Source organism: Rissa tridactyla, chromosome 1, assembly GCF_028500815.1.
Source record: "Rissa tridactyla isolate bRisTri1 chromosome 1, bRisTri1.patW.cur.20221130, whole genome shotgun sequence".
NCBI lineage: Eukaryota > Metazoa > Chordata > Aves > Charadriiformes > Laridae > Rissa > Rissa tridactyla.
In genome coordinates this window covers 70,095,815-70,120,727 of record NC_071466.1, presented here as the reverse complement: position 1 = coordinate 70,120,727, position 24,913 = coordinate 70,095,815, and the positions used below count along the sequence as shown (strand labels likewise).

Below are 24,913 nucleotides of genomic sequence, written 5' to 3'. Positions count from 1 at the left end.
CTGCCGGGGAGCCGTCGGGAGCGCGGAGGGGTGTTGGAGGCGCGGGTGGGTGGCGGCGGTCGGGGGGAGGGCTGGGAGGGGGCTCCGGGAAAGGCTGGGTACCGGGCACCGCTGCTTATGTCGCCAGGGGGTTTTTTCCTATACCTTAACATTTCTGCCCTTCGACAGCTTTTAAGCTTTCCTTTACTTCTCGAATTGCAAACGAGAATAGATTAATACTTTTAATGCTGGACAATTACACGTTGCGTAAAAGAAAGCGCAGATTTTTAAACGCGGGAGATGATAGAAAGAGGAAAAGACAGCATTCCAACACAGAGACTTAGAAGATGTGTTTTGCTGTTGTAGCTATTACTTATCCATAGTTCTTACCTAACTTAAAACAGTTGTGTGGCTTGTCTTCTAACTGAATAGAGACTTTTATAACAGCCCACATGGACATGATCTTCTGTCCTATTCCATCTACCAAACTATTTCTCGACTGGAGAGTTCACAGACACTGGGGACTTGGTGACACTAAAATAATTCAGTGCTCAGTAACTGATTCCTAAGACTTGTGTAGCTTTCAGCCACACCATTCGTCTCCCATTGTAATCGCAGGTTACAATTGTTGGTTGTTGCTCCACAGGCATTTTAATTGTCATGCAAACTTAATTTCAATTACATCTGAAATACTCATTTCATAAATTCACCAGAATAGTCTCTTTAATAGCCATCTGCGCTTTCTTTGTACACTGATTCTAAAAAGCATCTTACTGGGTTTGTTAAAAGCAGGCGTATTACTGCGTTCTCTCCAGAGGTCTTAATGAAATAGCGATCAAAGAAACAGTCGGGACTTCAACATGGCTTTCCATGTGGAGGGGCTGGTAGCCATAGTTGTATTCTACCTGGCTATCCTGGCAGTTGGGATATGGGCTGCTTGGAAAACCAAGAACACCGGCAGTGAAGGAGATCGCAGCGAAGCTATTATAGTTGGTGGAAGAGACATTGGCTTGCTAGTTGGTGGATTTACAATGACCGGTATGTAAAAAACGCCTTTTGTTTTTTTCTCTAACTAGCGTATAACTTGTCGGTTTTCAGTCTGAATGAAGAAGTGGAATCTGCATGTTGAATAATGCAAAATGAAGAAAATATAGATATACTTATTTCCAATTGCTGCTAACATTTTCTAGTGAACAACCAAATGTAGCATCTATATAAAAACAACAAATATTTTAAAATCATACAGGAAGAATGTATTTCTTATTCCTTGCTTTCGTATTCATCTGTAGATCAGATATGTTTGGGAAGAATAGAATTTATATAGTTTAATAAGAAATACAGTTTAAAAATAACTGTTATTGTTGTTAAAGCCACCCAAATGGGTGATATATTTTTGTTTAATCTGAGTAAAACAAAGTTTATCTGTAAAAAGGTGGGGGGGCAGGGGGTGCAGCATCAATTAAGTTTCTAAAAGAAAATTGGCATAAATCCAAACTTGTGATTGCACTGATTTCGGCAAGCTTACTTTGTGGATTCTTTTAGATTCTTTTGCAGCAGTTTGACAAAATAACACATTGCCGTGAATAGTAATATCAGTAGGAAAAGCCTGGGTGAAGGGAGAGTTTTTCACTAATTCGGTAAGCAGTGCTGTATGACTCCCAGAGTCAGTCAAACCAAATATCTTACCTGGGTAAACAGGATATTCACAATATGTTCCAAAATCTCAAGTCTTAAAGATAACATATGGGACTGGAACAAAAATGCTTTATAAGGAGAGTGAATTGGCCCACCATTTTTATTTAAGCAATTTAGTTTTTAAGTATGCTTCATTGGTTGGTGGGGTTGGGGTTTTTTTGTATTCTAAATCCTATTCAAGCAAAGCCCTTTCAATTGCCAGATTGGATTTATCAGGTTATATTTATGTTTTGCTGTTTTGCCCTGCTCTGGTTTCACAATTATCTAGTAAGTAAGAGACACATAAAAACTTGGGCCAAAATTCTGTATTCTTTAATCAACAGAAATTCGTATCCTCTTGCAGGGGCTTTTTGTTCATTCAAAGACTGAGTATTTGGGTATTGAGTAAAGAATGTTTGTAAAAGTCCATAAAGTTTGAATACAGGCAGATGTTCTACTTTTAGCACTTTGCTATAATTTACTGTATCACGTATCCGTTGGCTACTGAAGCATCAGATATGACGAGATTCTGCTCATAGCAAGAGCTGGTTTGACAGCTTTCTGCTGAATGAAATATTTTGAAGAGCACTGAAACCAGAATGTTTTGCAGAGATACTGCTTACCACAAAACTGGAATCATTAGACGGAGGGAGTGGAGATGAAACAAGACATTGCCCGCGCAGGTGGTTATGATGAACAGCTTTGCCTGTGGAAGAAGACACAAATTTTGGTCTCCTTAATCCTATTTTACAGGAGTATTTTTTCATAGCAGCTGAAGCAGAGATGAGACTTGGACTGAGGCTTCCTATATTGCAAGCTATTTCTATGGCCACCACAATTCACACCCACACACGCTCACGCCATTTCATGCAACTTCTAGAGAGGGCATAGTATATCATCTCTGCGGTAGAACATCAGACTGATCGTAAAGCCTTGGCACAGCCTAAACACTCATGGATTTTATACTGTTAGGGTTCACATACTTTCTCATGTCTGCCTTCCCTAAATACGGCAGTTAAAGCTTGAGATGGCAAGTAAATTACACTTTCAGTTTTGGGAAAGCACGCGGGGCACACAAAGTTAGGTGTGGGCACAAGTCTACTGAATCAGGGTTTATTTTGAGTTTTGTCTCGGTGAGGATGATTGAAATACTTAGTTTGTAAGCATAACAAAATAATTGCTGAGGTAAGCTGATCAAAATCCGCACTAATTTTTACTAAATGGTCACATTACTCAAGGCCATATTTGCTTCTTTACTAAACGATAGATATGCAGATTTTGCACCTCATAACCATGCCGCCAGAGATATACTGCTATTCCAACATCATCTTATTTTTTACAGCTTTAATTGTCTAAATATAAATTAAAAAGCAAAGCTTATCCCATAAAAGGAAACTAAGAAATTTTTAAACATCTCCAGAAAGGGTATTGTTCATATGGACATGAAGTACTTTGGGTTATAAGATAAGGCCTAATTCTGTCGTTCTTGCCTGAGACAAACATTACCGTGTTCCATGGGTATTGGCTACGAAAATGGTAGCAGTTTCTGGGGCTACTTGGTGGGGAGGATGAGAGAATTCAGCCTATAAATTTAAAATCAAATTCACAGAATAAGCATCATGACTTCATAGGGACGGACTCAAGATTCCTGAGTAATTATAGCTGATATTCTAAATGGCATTTAAAAGCCCTAAAACAGGCACACTCCCTATGAATAATGGCTGTGGACATATTTGGATGTATACTGTGGTCTTGAAGAAGCAGCTGTATCAACTAGCTATTGAAACGCCTAAACACAGAGCCCGTTAAAGGCTAAGTGTGTCTGCAATTATCAAAACAGAAAGAGTGAGAAGCTTGAATTCTGGATGGATCACAACAGCTCATATTAAAATGAGCTGACATAGTACCATAGTAGACATGCCTTTAATCTGTGTATTATTTTTATATAATTATACTTAAAATGTCGCGTTGAATATCGGCATTCCTTAATTTGTGAGTGAAATTCTTAGGAAGCGGTATCTGCAACAAACTTGAGTCTGTTCTGATTTTGGCAACTGAGTTTAAACCCCAAAGGAAATATTTGAGATGACATAATCAAATGCTTACAAACACAACCAAAACGGTAGTCATCTATTGATGTCATTTATTCATTTTAGTTGAATGGAGCTACGTGTCCTTCCACAAGAAAAAAAGAAATACTACAAAATCCTATTTTTCTGTAATCCTTAGGTCAGGATTTTCATTTTACAGAACTTGGTGGGTTGATTCAATAATTAGAGTGGTCAGACAAGGGATCATTCACAAAGAAGTGCCAAAAAATCTGATTTCCTATTATATATCAATATATATAAAGAACTCTGAGGTTGATTTCTGTGTTCCGCATATGAACTAGGAGCAGAAATGCACTCCATACCCTCAGTATTTGTCTGATCGTTTTTTAGGGTGCATGCTTTGAATGGATTTTGGTATTTGCTGCATTTTTTGTTCCTTCATACAGCGAGCAAAGAGAGGATTAAAATAGATTACCACATGAGTGTTTCTGTAGATTATTAAATTTTATATTCCTTTTGTCTGATTTAGAAAAAAAAAAGAATTTCACCAAAAAAGGTATTAAACTAACTTTAAATTGTGGCTTAGCACACTGAGGATCAGAAAATTAATATCTAAGGTTGAAATCCCATCCTATCATACCCCATTATTTTTTTTCAAATGTATCTACTGATGTCAGTGTACATGCTGACTACCTATTCACCCCCTCCGAAAAAGCCATATAGCACCTTCCTCCTAGAGCTCTGGGGTCCTTGGCAGAGGTTCCACAACAGTCATGTGCACAGAGAGATTTATCAGCATCTATTTTTCAAACCCCAATCCAGAAATCAAGAAATATAATTGAAAAGAAGTGCTAAATCCTTCATGACACCTTACCCAGCAATACCTGTCTGCAGGGCATTATTCTTGTCCCCAGCCAGGGAGGGCAACGGCCCCTGCAACATCACGCAGAAGGGAAGTGACCTGACTCCCTCCAGAAGAAAATAAGGGAGCTAGGCATGGCGCCCAAGTGCCCCGTGGAGAACACTCACCACCTCAGTAGCAACCCTAGGCATATCGATGCCAGACAGTGAAGCCTCCTTGCACCATGGCTGCAGCAATGCTGGACATCTGTCCTTGACTATGACATATTATTCCTCATCTGGAAGTGGGTATTCTTCATGTAGAATTCATGCTTATGTTTTTTCTAGGGAAGGAGACAAATACAATTCCCTTTCAAAGTATTTAATTTTGTTATTGTATACAGGTGCTTACAACCTATTCCATAAGTTTATGCTGCTTGAGACACAGTAGGCAACACACATGCCAGATAGTCATGGACTCAACGGTCAATGGCTCAATGTCCGGATGGAGATAAGTGACGAGTGGTGTCCCTCAAGGGTCTGTATTGGGACCAGTATTATTTAACATCTTTGTTGGGGACATGGACAGTGGGACTGGGCTCACCCTCAGCAAGTTTGTGAATTACACCAAGCTCTGTAGTGCAGTCGACACGCTGGAGGGAAGGGATGCCACCTAGAGGGACCTTGACAGACTAGGTGGTGGTGAACCTCATGAAGTTCAACAAGGCCAAGGGCAAGGTCCTGCACCTGGGTCACAGCAATCCCAGGCACAAATACAGGTTGGGCAGAGAATGGTTTGAGAGCAGCCCTGAGGAGAAGGACTTGGGGGTGTTTTTTGCTGAGAAGCTCAACATGAGCCGGCAATGTGCACTCGCATCCCAGAAAGCCAACCGCATCCTGGGCTGCATCAAAAGAAGCATGGCCAGCAGGTCAAGAGAGGTGATTCTGCCCCTCTACTGTGCTCTGGTGAGACCCCACCTGGAGTACTGCATCCAGTTCTGGAGTCCACAGCACAAGAAGGACATGGACCTGTTGGAATGGGTCCAGAGAAGGGCTGCAAAGTTGATCAAGGGGCTGGAGCACCTCTCCTGTATGAGAACAGGCTGAAAGAATTGGGGTTGTTCAGCCTGGAGGGGAGAAGGCTCTGGGGAGACCTTATAGCAGCCTTCCAGTACCTGAAGGGGCCCTGTAGGAGAGATGGAGAGGGACTGCTTATCAGGGAGTGTAGTGACAGGACAAGGGGTAACGGTTTTTAGTCTGAAAGAGGGGAGATTTAGATTAGACATTAGGAAGAAATTCTTTACTGTGAGGGTGGTGAGGCACTGGAACAGGTTGCCCAGGGAAATTGTGGATTCCTGCAATCCCTGGAAGTGTTCAAGGCCAGGCTGGATGGGGCTTTGAGCAACCTGATCTAGTGGGAGGTGTCCCTGCCCATGGCAGGGGGGTTGGAACCACATGGCCTTTAAGGTCCCTTCCAACCCAAACCATTCCAAGATTCTATGATTCTGGGACTCTGGTAACTGAAGTATGATATTCCCACCTTCCTTAATTCACGCTGTCAAGCACAAAATCCCAAATGTCTGACAACTTTTTATGTAGATTTTGTATCTCTGCTCTTCCCATCAAGGATCAGTGTTCACCCATCTTCTCCATGTGGTCCTACATGGGCATCACTCACCTCTTCTCTTGTCTCTGTAGTGCACAGTAGATCTTGATACCTAAAAGTATCAATAACAGGGTTCCTTGGGTCACTTCTTTTGTGTCAGATTTTCTCTGCATGCACATCCCTCATACAAGCCTATCATACTATTCCCAACAACAGAATGGTCCCTTCCTGCGCTTCAAAATGCTGGAAGGGGGACAAGTGTAATGCTCTTGTTGCCAGAGATCTTTGTTTCTAAAGCCACGGTGTAATTTAGCATCAAGTTAAAAAAATACTGTCTGGTAGTATTTGAGAGATATCACAGCTAAGTGAAAAGAGTGGTCATTTAGATTTTCTTGAAATTTCTTTAGGAATTTTAATTAAATTTTCTTCGTTTGTGTTTAGCTCCAATTGTTTGTCTTAAACACAAAATCAAGTTTGCTTGTATGATGGTGGATGCTGGGAGAATTCTGAAGAATGCTTAGGAAAATTCTTACAATTGTGAATTTTTACACAAGAAAGCCTGAACTACTCTAAGAAGGCAAGGGCTTCTGAGGCAAATCAGAACAGCATTGCAAAAATCTGGTACTTGTAATGTTCTGCCTGCCCTTGTTCAAACTACAGACTCAGATTCATAAAATTTACTCATTATACATTAGAGAAAATCAAGAACTTTTTGCATGGAATCTGCAAACAGGAAGAGATAAACCTTATTACGTAATTTGTTATGAATTATTTTTGCAGATGTAATCAAAATGCATTTCTTTCATACATACCGTAGGTCCCAATTATCAAATGTAGGAACTTCCCTTCAGGGAGAGAATCAATTCATTCCAGGTCTGAAGCTGGTATATTGAAAATATTGCTGTTTTTTAGAAAGATAAATGAGAGATATTACAGATAGCACAGTTCACTTCTGGAATATGTCTTCAGGAAGCACAAAAACAAATAAGCCAAAGTTTAAAACTTAAATAGCAACACAGAACCATCACAGCTCCTTATGGAAACATAGCATTTAGGGAAACCGGTGTTTACTATGTGCTTTGTGTAGCCAAAATTTAAAATTTAGCAAGGTTTTAAAGGCAATTTTAAACTCATGTCTAAACGCAGTTTTCCCAGCTGGGGTGACTTTATCATTGTATGTTTGTTGTTCTTCAGATTCCCCCATACATCTCTCCTTCATTTGGACTAACACAAAGAAAATGGTAATGATGTTCTTCATTCATTGTAAAAAGTAGTGGGGGACTCATCCCTCACATCTTCACGGGCTATACAGACACTTAGACACATTGAGGATTGCCACAGTCCATTGAACTTCTTTTTTTTGTATGTTTAGATAGTAAGTTTTTCGAATTGGGGATATCTTTTATAGAAGGTTGCCATGTCTTGTACAGGACATATAATAAAAAATAGCAATATTATAAGTGATGACAATTTTATTGTATAATGTCTTTGTGAACATTAAAGACTTTTCCATCTCTTCTTTTTCAGCCACATGGGTTGGAGGAGGTTACATCAACGGGACAGCAGAAGCTGTGTATGTCCCAGGCTACGGTCTAGCTTGGGCTCAGGCACCTATTGGATATTCCCTTAGTCTGATTTTAGGTAAGCAATGAACTAAAGCTAATAGTCTCTCATTTTAAACAATTCTGGTGACAAGTCCATCATTTGAAATGAAACAACTAGGGTCTGATAAAAGCATACTGAGGTAAACTGGATCCCTTCTCCTGATAGATTTGGCTTTTAAAAAGGGAACCAGAAGATCGCTATAAATAGTTTGATATCTTGAGTTTCCTGAACGCCTTGGCAAGACCTATTTGATTATTACGTCATAGTGATCTATGGAGGTCACAATAACAAAGGTTTTGTTGTGGGATTTTCTTGTAATTATATATGCTAAGTTTTATCCATTCACATTTTCCTTAAGTGCCTATATGATCTGGAACATAATAGTATCAGGGCACCTATAAATCTTGCAATTCAAGAGCAGCAAATATTCTTTCAAGTTAAGAAAATGCTTATACCTTACAGATCTTCACCAAGGATCTAACTAACTTGTGTAATTTTGTGTAGGGAGTCTGTAGTAAAACGAGTCTGTTTCCTTAAAATTGGACCACTCGTCCTCTTGAATGAGGTACAAAACTCCAAATCACATGTTAAAATGCAAATACACAGTCCTACTATATGCAGGGTCAGAGTGTGAAATACAGGCAGGATTGTAATTTTTAATGCTGTGTCCTCTAATTCTGGAAATGTAGTCTCAGAAGTCCCTTCGTTTTCTTAAAAATAATAGCAATAAAAAAATTTCTCACTGTGTCTCAACCACATGGAGCAGCTCACAACAAAAGTGCTGCCTTGTGAGCCATGATATTCATCATTCACCACAAAGTTGTCAGCTGCATCCTCTTAGTTTGTGAACAGATCGTGTCCCTAAGGCAACAGCTGATGCAACAGTTTAAAAAGTGTTGTCACAAAAAAGATCCTGTGTTCTTCATCTTTCGTTAATGTGGCTGGTGTATTCTCCTTTCTAATAATACTTGACTTCTCAGTTTATTTTGAGTCTTTTCTCATGGTCCTCCCACCTAGTCTGTCCCTTTCTTTCCTGTGGTTGCTTATCCAGGTCTTCTTGCCCTTTTCATCTCTTCCTATATACGTGGATTGCCCTCCCGACTTTTTTCCCCTCGGAAACACCTTCATATGGCCTGTCCTGGTTCTCCTCTCTTCCCAGGTAGAAATGTTCCCCATCGTAGGTACTCCTCTCTGGCACATGCGGGCCAGCTCCAGTTCCAGTGGTAGTTCCCATACCTGAGAGCAGCTCTATTTCCTGTAAAGAAAATAATGGTAGATGTCTTCCTGGAGATCAGTTGATGTCATTATGAGGTGAAGAGGGTCATCATCCACTGATGTCATTAGGCGGTCATTAGGATCATAGCCACAGGCATCTTCCTGACTCTTAGCCTCTGTAGAATTGATACAAGTAAATAATAGCCAAGAAGGGGTTGAGCTAGCCTCTCCCCTCATTTCCAGCTGTTTTTAAAGATATCCAGACTTTTTTTCCTGGAAATTCTCATGGCCACTGCAGAGAAAAGAAGTCTGTATCATGTGGCCATGTATCTCTCTGCAGAGCACAGAGGAAAGCATTTCTGTGGCATGATCTGTACACGCAGGTTTGCGAGGAGAAGTTGTTTATCCTTATTTTTTTTAAAAAAAATAACCAAAATTATAAATGTAAGGCTAGAAGAAATATTGCTGCTTCAGAATGGAAGGATTTAAGACCGATACAATCTGCCTTTTAGTTCAGTGTTGTGCTGCGTAACACTTTTTTCCTAATTTTTCAAGCAATTTAGATTTCCTTTGACATATGCTTGAACATCCTAATAGATTATAATGCTAGTGACTCTTTTTTTCTTCTTTTAGTTGTCTTTTGTAATGATGATGTCACAAGTAGAATAGGAACAGGATCCATGACCAATCCAAGAATAGTTAAAAAATGCTGTAGTTTCTGCATCCAAACAACTTGCCTAAACACAGCATTACCATAAGCATTATAAATAAATTGTGATTGGTAAGCCAGTACCTTCTGTTCAGGGAACTTAATGAAATGAAGAAATATGAGTGATATAAGGCAATACATAGAAATGTGGAAAATCTGCTGTACAACACAACGAATACATTACATATCTTGTGATGAAGAACCTAAGTAAGGGTCGCTAAATACTGCACAGTAGATTTTATTGGGAACTGACTGATTTTCCAGGTTTTTTAGCTGTACCTTATATATTGCATTTCAGCAGTTTTGCTGGGGTAGAAGTCTACTTAGTTATATCATGTACAGAACTCAACTACACAGGTTTCCATAGAAGGGCTCTTTCAGCTTCCTGACACGTGTCCTTTTTTTTTCCCCAGAAAGAAAGAATTTGAGGACTGTGCATTAGAAAGGGGCAGCCTTTGCACTTTTATGTATATATCCAGCCCATATGCCAGTCAGGCAGAGCAGAACTGCAATACATCCAAATTCCTGAACACGAATGAGTGGAATAAGTGTCTGACAAATGTTCAGGGAGCCTGACACCTGCAGAACCCGGAAGGCATCTGACCTACCCTGTAGGTGTAATAAGGTTGATTTAAGTATACATTAAAAATCTGAATTGTCCTGAAAGAATCAGATTTGCTGTGTGTGCGCTAAACCGTGTGTGAACTCATATTTCTAACCCAGGAATTCCAGACAGTTTTATTTTTTGAGCAGGACCATGTGAAAATTCATGCTGGATTCTGGTCTAAGAATGAACAGGATTAGGTAGAAAAGCCATTTCCTTAGGCTGATACAAAATTAGACAAAACTCTGACAGCATCCGTAATGGCAGATTAAGTAAACTGAACCAGACAAAATAAGAGAAACTTATTTTTCATCATCAGATCATAGACATTAATGGTGTGGATGTGTTTACGTAACTGTAGACAGATGTAAGGTAAGAGTTCTTAGAGAATGTTTTAACTGTATTTATTCCTTTAAAAAAAACCCCAAAACAACAAACAGTAATACTGACATTTTTGTACCCTTAACCTTTAACTGACAATCAGTGTTTCACCCCTTAATGACAATGCTTTTCTCCACTGCTGCTGGTGTCTTATGGTACTTTTCTTTGTAGGTGGTCTTTTTTTCGCAAAACCCATGCGCTCCAAAGGCTATGTGACAATGCTAGACCCTTTTCAGCAGCTTTATGGAAAAAGGATGGGAGGGCTACTGTTTATTCCGGCTTTAATGGGAGAAATGTTTTGGGCTGCTGCCATCTTCTCTGCCTTAGGTAAGGAATACACGGTATAAATATTAATTTATCACAGGTGGAAAGGATAAATCAGAGATGCATTAAAATTCTGGCTTCAAATGCTAACTATCCTACCCAAATGATTTGGAATGTGACAGTTCTCAGACCCATGCTAATTAGTAATTAAACCCGGTAGTGGTACCCCATTGATTATTTTGGTAATGGAAAGATACGCAAGGTATCTATTAATTTTCAGATACCTTTAAGTTGTCCTTTTTCAAAGATTATGAAAAGATTTAGCGAGAAATTTCCTTTAATTGTGAGGTTGACATGAGTCATTGCAAGTGTCCCTTTTATGTCAAGGCTGACCCAGCTTCTCTTTTACACCACTGAGATCAGAGAAGCCAGTCAAAATTTCACTTAAAGATATGAAACATTATTGCCAATGCATCTAAACAAAATAATCTTTTGCATATAGGACACCTTCATATACAGAACTTTCCATAGCACAAATAATAGAAGTAGAACAGACGCTGATCAATAAACCGAAGTATTAATTCTAAATGGCTTTCTACACAACAAAATGAAGAAAATACTTAGGATTCAAGAAAGGATTCAGAGAATTAGTAGAACTATGACTCAATAGAAAATCACCCAAGTACTCATCCAGTTCTGAAAAAAAAATCAGTTTCCAGGGTTTTTAATTATATTTCAGGCCTGAATTTAGCAATCCCTTCAAGAACTGAGAAAGCCCTTGAGTTGAAGCACCAGTAGTTGACTTTTACCAGCTAATCATACTCAGTGCACATGCATGTGGTAATGCTTTCTAGCACAAGCTATTTTAAACAGAAAATAAACTTTGAAGGTTATCTCCAACTGTGCTCTGATGAACTGCAGAGCAATGGGGAGCTTGTTTACCACAATTTCATCACAAAACCCTTAAAGGACTAAGAACAAACTACATGCTGAGGTGATAGGAGTTGAATAACTTGAAGAACACTCTGAGTATTTGGAATATACTTTCTTTTTGATTGAGGACAAGCTAATCTGTGATATTTCAAAGCAAATGGTACGAATTCCTTTCTAGTAGGTTTATATTAACAGCTGACAGTTAAAGACTGTCAATGATTATAAAGGTCATTGGGGGTTTTGATTTTAACTATTATTTTAACTATTCTGTGAATAGATCTAGTTACGTTATTCCTCCTGATTTGCACACCTATCCTCACTGATAAGTATTTAATCCTAGTTCTCTTCACTTCTTGATTGTCCTTATGATAGTCCATTCTGACAACCAGAAAAACAAGCAAAGGGGGCAGGAGGTCTGCATGGATGAGAAGGAGCTCCTGACTAGTCTCAGACATAAAAACTAGCATTCAAGAGGCAGAAGCAGGGAAAAGTCACCTGGACAGAATACAGAGACACTGTCCAAGCATGCAGAGATGGGGTTAGAAAAGCCAAAGTCTGCATGGATTTGAATCTGGCCATGAAGGGCAGCAAGAAATGCTTCTACAAGTACATAAATTGGCAAAAATGTAGGCTCTTTTTGAATGGGACAAGGAACCTGGTGGCAAAGGATATGGAAAAGGCTGAGGTACTCAGTGCCTTCTCTGCCTAATTCTTTGCTGTTAAGGAATCTCAGGACCCTGAGAACCCTAGGAAAGTCCAGGTCAAGGAAGGCTTGCTGGAGGAGGATCAGATTCGGAAACATTTTAACAGAGTGGACAGATACAATTTCATGGGACCTCATGGGATGCATACCACAAGTGCTGTGGGAGCATGCTGATGGCATTGCAAGGACACCCTCAGTAATCTTCTGAAAATGTAGTGATCAGGGATGTCCCTGATGACTGGAAGAAAACAAATGTCACCGCTGTCTTCAAGAAAGGCAAAAAGGACATTATGAGGAACTAAACACTGGTCAAATAATCCTGGAAACTACTGCCATACAAGTGAAGGTCAAGAAGGGAACTGGGAGGATTTATGGAAGGGAAATAATTCCTGACTACCTGAGATCTTCGATGATGAGATGAATGGCTTGGTTCATGAAGGGAGAGCAGGGCATGTTGTGGATTCCAGCAAGGGCTTTTTACACCATCTCCCATAATATCCTTGTAGACAAACAGATGAACTTCAGACTAGATAAGTGGACAGTGAGGAGGATTGAAAACTGGCTGAACTGCTGGGCTCAGAGGGCTGTGACCAGCAGCATGGAAGCCTCTGCATGGCCAGTCATCATTGGAGTACCCCAGGGGTCAATATTGAGTCCTGTGTTGTGTAACACCTTCATTAATGACCTGGCTGATGGGACCAAGTGCACCTTCAGCTAGCTTGCAGAAATTAAAAACTTTGAGGAGCTGCTGACAGATCAGATGGTTATACTGCCATTCAGAAGGACCTCAACAGGCTGCAGAAATGAGCCAACAGGTACCTCATGAAGTTCAACAAAGGGAAATGCTGAGTCTTGCACCTGGGAGGAACAACCTGATGCCCCAGTACAGGCTGGGGATTGACCAGCTGGAAAGCAGGTTTGCAGAGAAGGACCTGGGAGTCCTAAAGGGTAATGAAGTTGACCATGAACCAGCAGTGTGCCCTTGTGGCAAAGAAAGCCAATGGCATTCTGGGTTGCATTAGAAAATCCATTACCAGCAGGTTGAGGGACATAATCCCTTCCCTCTACTCAGCATTGGTGAGACACATTTGGAGTGCCAGGTCCAGTGCTGGGCTCCCCAGTAGAAGAGACATAGACATACTGGAGAGAGTCCAGTGAAGAACCACAGAGATGGTTAAGGGACTGGGGTATCCGGCGTATAAGGGCTGAGAGATCTAGGACTGTTCAACCTGGAGAAGAGGCTCAGGGAGATCTTATCCATGTGAAGAAATACCTGATTTTGCAGTGGAGGGAGTGGAATAAAGAAGGCAGAGTCAGACTCCTCTCAGTGCTGCCCAGTAACAGGACAAGAGGCAATAGGCGTAAATTGAACTACAGGAAATTCCATTTAAACTTCAGAAAAAACTTTTTTTTACAGTGGAAGAGGTCAAACACTGGCAGAGGTTGCCCAGATAGGTTGTAGAGTCTCCATCCTTGCCAATATTCAAGACCTGACTAGACATGACCCTGAGCAACCTGCCCTAGTTTGAGTGGGGACTTGGACTTAACAATCTCTAGAGGTGCCTTTCAGTCTTAGCAACTCTTTGATTCAGTGAGTTAGTTTGTGGAGACTGGCAGCTTAACATTGTGCTTTCTTCTCTATAAATGAAATCTGCTTGATGGTGCTTGAAGAAGTAATTGGTTTCTAGGTCGATGATGGAGGATGGATTCCCCATTTTTCAAAGAAACCCACCCTTTTCCTGTGTAAACAATTGAAGGGCACTTTCTAAAGTGATCAGTGGACAATTATCCCTATAGCTGATGTGTCTTCTACCGTTCCTTCCTTGGTTAAAATGGGCTAGCTCAGAGCATAAGTGAGATACAGAAGGGTGCGATATGCTGCAGCAGACCTCCCATAGCCACTACAATGACACACTTGCGTGTGATGCAGCTGAAACTCACCCAGGGAGGCTTCAGCTGTTGGTGTGTGTCTGCTTTTTCCCAGGCAGAACAAGAGAGCGTAGTCCTTCCAGACCTCGAGCAGTAAGGGAAGTCTGTTGGGACCCTTCCTTCCTCCACTTGGTAAGAACCTGAAACATGACAGATGCTGAACTTAGACCAAAAGGAGACTTTCTTTTCCCACTCCCTTCACAGGTGCAGAAGGGGTGTGCAGAAAATAGGGGAATATCTTCACGCTGTTGCTAAGTATCAGATTGCATAGCAAATCGGCACCTGTACGTGTAATTTAACAAAGGTGAGCCTTCTCATCAGGCATACTGTGACATATAGTAACATACAGTGTTTTGGTTTTCCCCATAGGTGCCACTATAAGTGTGATCATTGACATTAATGTCAATATTTCAGTCATTATTTCTGCCCTGATTGCAACTATGTACACACTTGTGGGTGGACTTTATTCTGTGGCCTACACCGATGTAGTTCAGCTCTTCTGCATCTTCCTGGGACTGGTAAGTTTGTCTTTTTTCCCCTTCTTTGTTGAGGATTTTGCCCCACACGTTATGATGATTGCTAAGACCCATTGCCCATCTTTGGTTTTGGAACTATGTCTTCACTGAAAGCATGGAGAAGGAATACCTCCACTCGCAGAGCCCTGACTTTAAAGAGTCTGTATTTACATCAATATACAGTCAGTGCTTCAACAATAATGTTGACGAGAGGCCCGATTCTTTTTCCGGCTTTTTTCCAACCGGTCTGATAGTGCAAACTCTCTCATAATATTTCTGCTGAGTATATATCTAACTCAGGATAGGACTGGATCTGACTCCTTCCCTATCCATAGGACTGTGGCACAGGCACTGGAAGGAGGCATCAGACATAGGCAGCAGTCAGTAGAGCAGTCCAGAAACACTGGCATTGGACCTGCAGAGCTGATACTCTCCTGATTCTCTTTTCTGTAGCTGTCACCTACTCACGCAGCTTAGTTAACCTCCTGCTTTAAATCACCTTCTTGAGTTTGCTCTCATTTCCCTTCATCATCCTTGAAGACCATAGTATAGGAAGTGTCACCACCAAAAGACCTTGCTCTTTGCATACCCTGGTGTGACTATCCCCTCATCAACTATCAGTGTTGTGCTAGTGGGTAGCCTTTTCTTTTATTTACTGCTGTTCTTTAAGCCCTACTCTGAAAAACTTCAATGCAACAGGGCTCAGATCACACAGGTGCAATCAAAGAAGCTGCTGTCTTTGTTTGCCAGTGGTAGTAATAGATGGTCACAGGTGTGCAAAGATCTGAGACAGGCTGAAATAAATGGGGTGGCTCAAAGTGAAGGAACTGAACGGCACCTTGGGGACCCAGAGTTGTTTCTCTGCTTTCACCGTAGTTCTTAGGCAGCTCTGGGGAAATTGCTTCAGCCAGAGCTCACACAGGTGGTCACTAACCAACCCTGTGTGCATCCTCACTCTGTGGCATCCTACCGTGAGGCCTATGGCTTTATTTGCAGAAGTGCTAAGCATTCCCTGTTGTAACTGACTTCATGGTAATGGTGCTAAATACCCTGGAAAAGCAAATCCAAGTTTTAGCTGGCCACCTCAAATGAGAAATTATTCTAGATCTTCTTCACCCATACCTTTGTCCTTCCCTAACATGCATGTTGATATTTGTGAACCACTCAGTTCCTACAGATGGTGTGCATTACAGCAATTCCCCAAATTGTAGATAAATCAAAATACAGAAATGCTTTTCCAATAAGAACAACTCATGCACTGCTAAAGACCCTGGTCCCATGGGAATAACAACATGTGATCCTGTATTAAAGGCAGCATGAACCTGACAGGGAGGGGAAAAGCAAATGAAGCTTGTATAGCAGTATTCTAAATGGTTGGATCCGTAGCTTTAATAATGTTCTTTTAATTCAGGTTGGGCTCTTTATGTAATTTCCCATTTAAAATAAACAGCAATAATGTCATGTAGGGAGACGCATATTCATAACCTCAAGAGTCATCAGTGGGGCTGGAAGTCTCAGATAGCATCTCAATGGCTATGTTCTAGATGAGGCAGTTTTAGATGACATGGGGCACTTTCGCAGTAGGTGTCACAGCAGAAGATGTCAGGGGCTCAGGCATCCCAGCTTCCCCTTCAGGCTCTGGAGCAGCTTGTATTCCCACCGGAACAGAGCTTTCATTCCTCTAACGTCTGTTCCTCTCCTGTTCCTTACCCAGGAGGGGATGTTTGTTCTAATCACTTCTGTTTCCTACCCTGTCTCTTCATTTCAGCCACAGCTTCTTCCTTAGACTTCCATAACGTCTACCCCAGCCACTCCACGTACTTCCCTGGTTTTCTCCTTACAAGCCCATGTAGTCTCTCTCCTTCCCTCCTCACTCTTCTGTACCCACATCTGCAATTCTCAGCTCTTTGTCTTTATCTTGCCACATCAGTCTTTCCCTGATCCTGCACTGTAGCCCCATGTCATGGTTTAACCCCACCACACAGTCGCTCACTCACCACTTTCCCACACAAGGGAGGAAAAGAGGCGAAAGGAAAAAAACTCGTGGGTTGAGATAAAGACTGTTCAATAGAACAATATCAGAAAAGGAAAAATAACACTAATAATAACAATAATAGCAATAATAATAGCACCAGACACTCTCACCGCCCGGTGAATTGGCACCATCCCAAGCAGTGGTAGCGGATTCCCACCCCCCTGGCTAACCCCCATTTATCTACTGAGTATGACATCTATGGTATGGAATATTTCATTGGCCATTCCATCATTCTGTCTATTCTTTTATAGGAAGCTGAAAAAAAAAGTCCTTGAATAATGTAAACATCACTTAACAACTAAAACCACTACGTATTATTGACATTCCTTTCACAGCAATCACTAGAAAGAGAAATTCTTTCCCAGCTGAAACCAGGACACCCTACTATTTACTGACTCTTCATCTCAGCTTTATTATTTCCTCATTCTAAACTCTTTGCCACCATGTAGAAGTCCCTTTTTTCTGGTTTCCAATTCCATGAGTTCTAGGTCCTTCTATCTACTTTCTACTTCTACCCCTGAGTCTCAATTCCCAACATAAAGTTCCAGTTTCTGCTTTACTTCCACAAGCCTTCATTTTATTTGCCCTCCATTCAAAACAATGGATTTTCTATTCGCATTAGAAAGGGCTCAATGAAGAAATTGGATCTCTGTCTGTATTAAGCAAGTTAAACAGTACCAAGGTGAAAAACATGGGATCATCTGTAGTGCTTAATAGTTAGCACAGTCCTGGCACTGTTTTGGCACACATCAACTCGTACTTTCCCAGATAATCCCCAGGAACAGTTGAGGGATGTCCTTTTTGGCAAGGAAAGGACTCTGGATGTATGGATGCAAATCATGACATGTCAGTAAACCACAGGGCTGGAGAAAGTGTCTTGACTTGTTTTATTTACTAGTATAGAAGTAGTTTTTGAGACCACAAAGAGCTAGGTTACTGTCAGGAACTGGAATAGATTACAAAAGCTCATAATACATTTGCAATACAGTCCCTACTAAAACCTTGGCTGTGGCATGCAGGTTGCAGATGGACCTTTAGAAATGTACCCTACTGAAAATCTCAGCCGAGTATACGCAAACTACAGTTCTTCAGAAGCTCGTCACTTGGACATGTTTGAGATTTGAGATGAAAATCCACATGATATTCTTGTTCCCTATTAATTTCTCAACAATAAGAGTATTAATATCCATTAATTTTGACAATATGTTTATTTTTCTTTCATAATATCTTGGAAACAGTTGAAACATTTTGGTGATCTTTCCCAGAAAAGCCCAAACAGACAGTGAGAAGGGAATCTTTCTGCCCAAGTGCTTAAATTGGCAATATCTAACTGAGAACAGAATACTATGGTACATGATAAACAGCCTGCATAATAGGCAGTACAGCAAATCACAGAATCACAGAATCACAGAATGATAGGAGTTGTGAGGGACCTCTGGAGATCATCTAGTCCAACCTCCTTGGCCAAAGCAGGTTCACCTAGAACAGGTTGCACAGGAACCTGGAGGCAGGTTTCATATGTTCTTCACACGTTATTGCAGTAATTGTGCAACAAAGTAGAGGAAGATGTTTGATTTCTCCCCTCCGTGTTCCTGTTATCCCATACACTTAAATGTGATCAGTTGGATTGGGGTAACCTGTGTGTTTTGGATACCATTGGAGCCTTAAGAATGCAGTGCTTGCAACGGTCTATTCCATATAGCACCAAGCCTGGTTTTCATCTCAATAGGAGCTACTGAGGTTCATCTCATAGAGAATTAGTGAGTTACACCATTGCAAAATGAGTTGGCAAGTATATGTGCAAAAAGTCAGTTGGTGAAGGAAATGAACCTGCTGTCTGAAACTGTCTCTGAGAAGGGTTTCTCAATTGATTTTTTGGTCTAGATCAAAAACAGAGAGACTGAAAATAGTCAAAAGCCTAGAGTGATATTACCCTCAAGGTAGAAAAGTGCTGTAACACTGGGATACTGGGTGTTCTGAAGCAAGAGAGATGGAGTTCACCAACAGCACCCCTTTCTTGTCATGATACAGTTTTGTGTTGAATTAAAAACAAATCCTCAAGCCTTCAGGTGTGTTTGTGATGTCTCATGCCTGTATACTGGCAAATCACGATGCTGTTGCACACAAGTTTATATGTAGATGTTTCTCTACAGTGTGGTCCAGGAAAGGATGTAAAGAATATGTGTAGAGTTTAGGGAAAATAAAATGAAGACATATAAATGCATCTTTCCTGCTGATTTTGTGATATACACTGGTTAATTCTTGCTCACACTCACCCTTTGCAGAACAGAGGTAAGCTATCCATTACCAAGCTCTCTGGATTTCGGAGATGTTCCACCAGCACATAACCCAACTTTTCTGCAAGTCAGCTCGGCAACTTAGCTGTAAATCTGTAGCATGCAAAAAGAAGAAAACCAGATCAATGTTAATGTTAAAATTTCACAGATTTAGAATGCTTTCTTTAGACCCGAACAGTGTTACTCTTTGGTTACAGTGGATCAGCGTACCCTTTGCAATGTCCCATCCTGCAGTGACAGACATTGGGCTCACGGCTGTGCACCAGGTGCACCAAGCACCTTGGCTTGGATCTATCAACCCACTTGACATTTACACATGGCTGGACAATTTCCTTTTACTGGTAAGTGATGGCTTGTATGAAGGAATGAAGCATTTGAGCACTCACACTGTGTTACTGTGACAGCTGAAAATAATAGAGAGTCTAGTTAAGAGTTTCCAGCAAACAGAAAACTTTTACCCTCTTGACTTCTGCTCAATATTTCTGCACATTTGAAGGATTTCAGTGAAATATCAGTAGAATATTGGAGCGCAGCTGTCAAAGTCAGCATTGCCAGGAATGCAATTTAAATATCATCAGGCTGAAAGAGTTGACTTATGCTAAAATTAATTAAAAGTGTGCAGCTTAACTGATGTCATTGTTGGCAGAGGCATTTATATATTGCAGAAGGCGATAAATATGTTACACAAATGATTAAATATGCCTTAGGTGCAGGTGATGTAGAAAAAGCTTTGCAGAGATGGATGGATAGATGAATTCATACGTGCACACATGCCAGAATGAACTGAGGGCTTTCATTATTTAATGCCTATGTATTACACATGGGATTGGTAGTTATTAAGTACTTTCCATTGGAAGATCTAGCAACACATGCTAACATTTTCCATTCTCAGTGTCCCTGAGCAACTCTACACTGTTTTTACTATTATGTTGTACTTTGGGATTCCTTTCTCTTTTTTTAAAAAATAATGTTAACCAAAAATGTTCAGAGTTTTCTGATAATTGGGCTATTAAAATATATTGTTTAATCCAGCTTAAATTTTTTAGAGATTCTCAGAGAGCCAAAGTATGTCATGAGCTCAAGCAGCTGTATTCTGTCTGGTAAACCATAAGGTTTAATCTCTGCTGATGACCAAAGGAAAGCTCTGATTTTGACAAATTGTGACACGTTTTCATTGTGTTTATTTCATTATAGCTCAAGAAATTGGCATATGCTTGGAAGCTTTGTTAAAGGAACATTCTTAAGACTGCAAAGGAAAACAGTGATAAATAGCAAGTCAAAATCAGAGTTGCCTGTGAAACATTCATTTGGTCCCTGTGTGTGCATGAAATGTATGAAACACCTGTATACACACTACTTGGTCCAGATGCCTCCTGCCTCATTTAGTGTGTAGAACTGGACTGTGCACATTTAGTGAGCAATTTGCTTTATTTTCATTCCATGCTATTTAGTCATAGGCACTTATTTACTTAGTGGAGACTATTCAAAACCTGCTCTCAGGACAGAATTGTTAGTACTTGATTTTTAGCCTTTGATAATAATACTCTTGATAATACTCTTTTGTGTCATATTTTGCAGATATAATTTTAAGTCTAATCAGGATCTTCACTGTTATACACCCAAAACAAGAGAATGGTAGCCACCATAAAATAAAACTATTTTTCTGCTTTCTCTTTAATGTCTATTGGTATCATGTTTGCTTAAGACAGTGGGAGAATAATTTTTCAGATTCTTGTGTTCAACGTATACAGAACACGTTGCCTTGTTTAGATGGCTACACACATTCATACAGGAAGATAAAATCTTGCTTTCAGATCCTATCAGAGTCTAATCTACTTTTGGCAGGGGGAGGGTAGTGGAGGCCAAATTCTTCAAATATGAAATATGACAATAGTATTTTATAACATTTCATAAGGCTTTATCAAGTATTTATACAGCTCACAGTAACTGGAGATTACAGAGACTTTGTAAGTGCAAAGTGTTGTTACAAAGGAACAACTTGTCCAAAAGAATGGGATTTAAGTGGACTTACAGAGGTTTGACATTACTTATGAGAATGGAAGTTACAGCTATTACTGACTGACTGATATTCAATAAATAAATGAAAGAGCAGTAACACGGCATTCAGCATTCAAGTGATGCTTCTAAACATGCTCTCTATATGGCAATAGCAAAAAATTCCAGAGTTAGCCCCCGGTGACGGGATGCTTCCCATTGTGTTTGCAGACATTAGGAGGAATCCCGTGGCAAGCATATTTCCAGAGAGTTCTTTCCTCATCTTCTGCCACATATGCTCAAGTTCTGTCATTTCTGGCTGCTTTTGGCTGTCTTGTGATGGCTCTTCCTGCAGTACTCATTGGTGCAATTGGAGCATCTACAGGTAAATGATTAAAAATAAATAGCACAATAAATGTAAAATGTAAAATAGTACAATAAACATGTGAAAACGTTACAAAGCTTAATCTAGCCAGGTGACATCATTAGTCAACTCATGACTTCTTCAATAGGAGACTACACTGAAAAATACTATAGAATATTTCTCTCAGGGGAAATTGCTTCTACCCCAGTGGCTGAGATGATTAACTCATTTTTGCACATTCTAGATATCTACAGATGTAACATTTCTATTTAATGTTTGAGTTAGTTAGATTATGGTACTTTTATTTGGTCCTAACAGTAATAATGAGGAGCAGCTGAGGGAGCTGGGGTTGTTTAGCCTGGAGAAAAGGAGGCTGAGGGAGGACCTTATCGCTCTCTGCAACTACCTGCAAGGAGGGTGTAGCCAGGTGGGGGTCGGTTTCTTCTCTCAAGTAACAAGTGATAGGATGAGAGGAGATGGCCTCAAGTTGCGCCAGGGGAGGTTTAGACTGGGTATTAGGAAAAATCTCTTCACCGAAAGGGTTGTCAAGCATTGGAACAGGCTGCCCAGGGATGTGCTGGAGTCAACATCCCTGGAAGTATTTAAAAGATATGTAGATGTGGTGCTTAGGGACATGGTTTGGTGGTGGACTGGGCAGTGCTAGGTTTACAGTTGGACTCAATGGTCTTAGGGGTCTTTTCCAACCTAAATGATTCTGTGATTTATCAGGAATTTCTTATCTTGACAAAAACATCTTTGTCAAGGTCTTTGTCATAGTGAGAGTGATCCCCATCCCAGTGACCGTGTAGTAAAACCGTTAGAACTGTTCCGTTAGAAATGTTTAACACATGGCTTTGAGCCTTGAGTCTGTAACCCAAGAGAATAGTTAAACACATCACAAACAAACATGGATCCGACTCGTTTTATTGAGGAAAATGACATTCATGAGCAATGCAAAGTTTTAATGTTAAACTTCCTACTGGATAACTACAGGCCATGGTCAGACTTAGCTTAGAGGTAAGGAGAAATGCTGAGCAGAACTAAATCTGCCTAACAAAGCCAGTGGGACACTGCCTCTCTGAAATGCCATCGGTCTGGCCCTAGTCTTGGCCCTAGTTTGGTCTTTAAATGTGAATGAAAATGTTGCAATGTGAGTAGCTCACTCACTACACATAAAGTCAAGAGATGCTGTAGCTGATGACTACTAATGTTACTAATAACTTACCGGTGTCCATATTGCAGCCTGGAATGAGACTGATTATGGTGTCCCTGACCCCATGACTAAAAAAGAAGCAGATATGATTCTACCGATCGTGCTCCAGTACCTTTGCCCCGTCTATATCTCATTCTTTGGCCTTGGCGCTGTATCTGCTGCTGTGATGTCGTCAGCCGACTCTTCAATTTTATCAGCAAGTTCTATGTTTGCTCGAAACATTTACCAGCTTTCCTTTCGGCAAAATGTGAGATAACATTTTCATTTTTACTTTTAGAGAAAATTTTAGGTGAGAGCTTAACTAGGTGATGCATAGACTGTAATTTCATAATGAAACACCTCTTTCACATTCCTGTGCATGACTAGAAAAAGTATAGCATTTCATTCCTAAACAGTGTATTGAATAATCCCAAAGTCATAAAAATATTTATGGTTGTGACTGACAACAGAGGTGAAAAAGCTAGCTCAGGGGTGGGAGCTTTCAAGAGTTTGTCTCATGGCGCTGCTCTTAATTACTGCTGCAACCATAAGTTTTACTTAAATCCTTAACAAAATGAGACATCTTTGTGAATTATTGATTTATCAGGAAATCATTTGACAACAGAATGGGCTAGTGAGTCGGAGTTTTTCTCAGGAAATGGAGAAGAAGAAATTCTGATGCTGACAGTTTTTTCTGGTTGAGCCATATTGTGCTTATATTTAAAAGTTATTTCTAACACTGATGTTTTTTTCTTTCACACTTTGTCAGACTTATGCTCAAAGATTAACGGCTTTGGGAATGGCAACCATAACCCTTAGGGTTTTTTTCTCTGTGTGTGAGATGGAGATAGAGACAGAGATATTCTTCTGTAAATATTATTGAATATGTCATGCAAAATTTCCTTTTACGATGCAGTGTTACATATATATGTGCATAAATGTAGGCATACATATATTGCCCAGAAAAAGGCGCCTAACACTGCCCTTTTTTTGCAGGCTTCAGACAGGGAAATCGTGTGGGTCATGAGAATCACCGTTTTTCTGTTTGGAGCGTCAGCAACAGCAATGGCACTGCTGGCTTCATCGGTGTACGGCCTGTGGTACCTCAGCTCTGACCTTGTTTATATCATCATATTCCCCCAGCTCCTGTGTGTGTTATTTATTAAAGGAACCAACACCTACGGTGCCATTGCAGGATACTTATTTGGCCTTGTTCTCAGAATAACCGGAGGAGAACCGTACCTCTACCTTCAGCCCTTGATCTACTATCCTGGCTGCTATCCGGATGAAAATAATATCTATATCCAGCGATTCCCATTTAAAACACTCGCAATGCTTACCTCCTTCTTTACTAACATTATAGTCTCCTACTTAGCCAAATACTTGTTTGAGAGTGGGACTTTGCCACCAAAGCTGGACTTCCTTGATGCTGTTGTTGCCAGGTACAGTAGAGAACACATGGACAAAGCAACTCTTGTAAAAAGTGACAATATTGTATTGAACGAACTCGCGCCTGTGAATCCACGACACAGTCTAACTTTGAGCTCAACTTTCACAAACAAGGAAGCCTTCAATTATGTTGATTCGAGTCCAGAGCTGTCCAACACTGAAGATGATAATTAAAAAATCTGGTAGCCACAGGCAAAGCAATGCGAAGCAGGGTATTCTACACAGAGCGGTAAGAGGCATTTTATCATAAGAAAAGCAAGAACTGGGAATGAAATGCAGCTGCACAATTCTTTAAGTTGTTTCCAGGAGCAGGAGTATCCCGTGGGAGGAACTCTTCTCTGTTATTATCTACCATGTCGGATTAGATCATAGAGTGTGTACCAAAAGATACACTCAGATCCCATTCTATCCACCCAGAACTATATACTGTGTAATTAAAAAAATATTTACAATTGAAAATATATGTAGCAGAAAAAGTGCAACAGTTATTTAGCTAGGACATCATATGAAGAGATTATAATACAATCAGTCTGAAATACTATCAGTCAACGTTTTATTGGCATTAAGTGAAAA

The 24,913-nt window shown here is 40.4% G+C and overlaps 1 protein-coding gene across 1 annotated transcript; it reads left to right on the top strand.

Moving 5' to 3' along the window:
* Positions 1-839: 839 nt before the first annotated feature.
* On the top strand, positions 840-24,514 carry SLC5A7 (solute carrier family 5 member 7). The gene is made up of 8 exons (XM_054223152.1): positions 840-1,017; positions 7,678-7,791; positions 10,836-10,991; positions 14,863-15,011; positions 19,538-19,681; positions 21,567-21,720; positions 22,942-23,159; positions 23,888-24,514. Exons 1-8 carry the CDS (start codon positions 840-842, stop codon positions 24,512-24,514), a joined length of 1,740 nt encoding a protein of 579 aa, XP_054079127.1.
* The last annotated feature ends 399 nt before the right edge of the window (positions 24,515-24,913 follow it).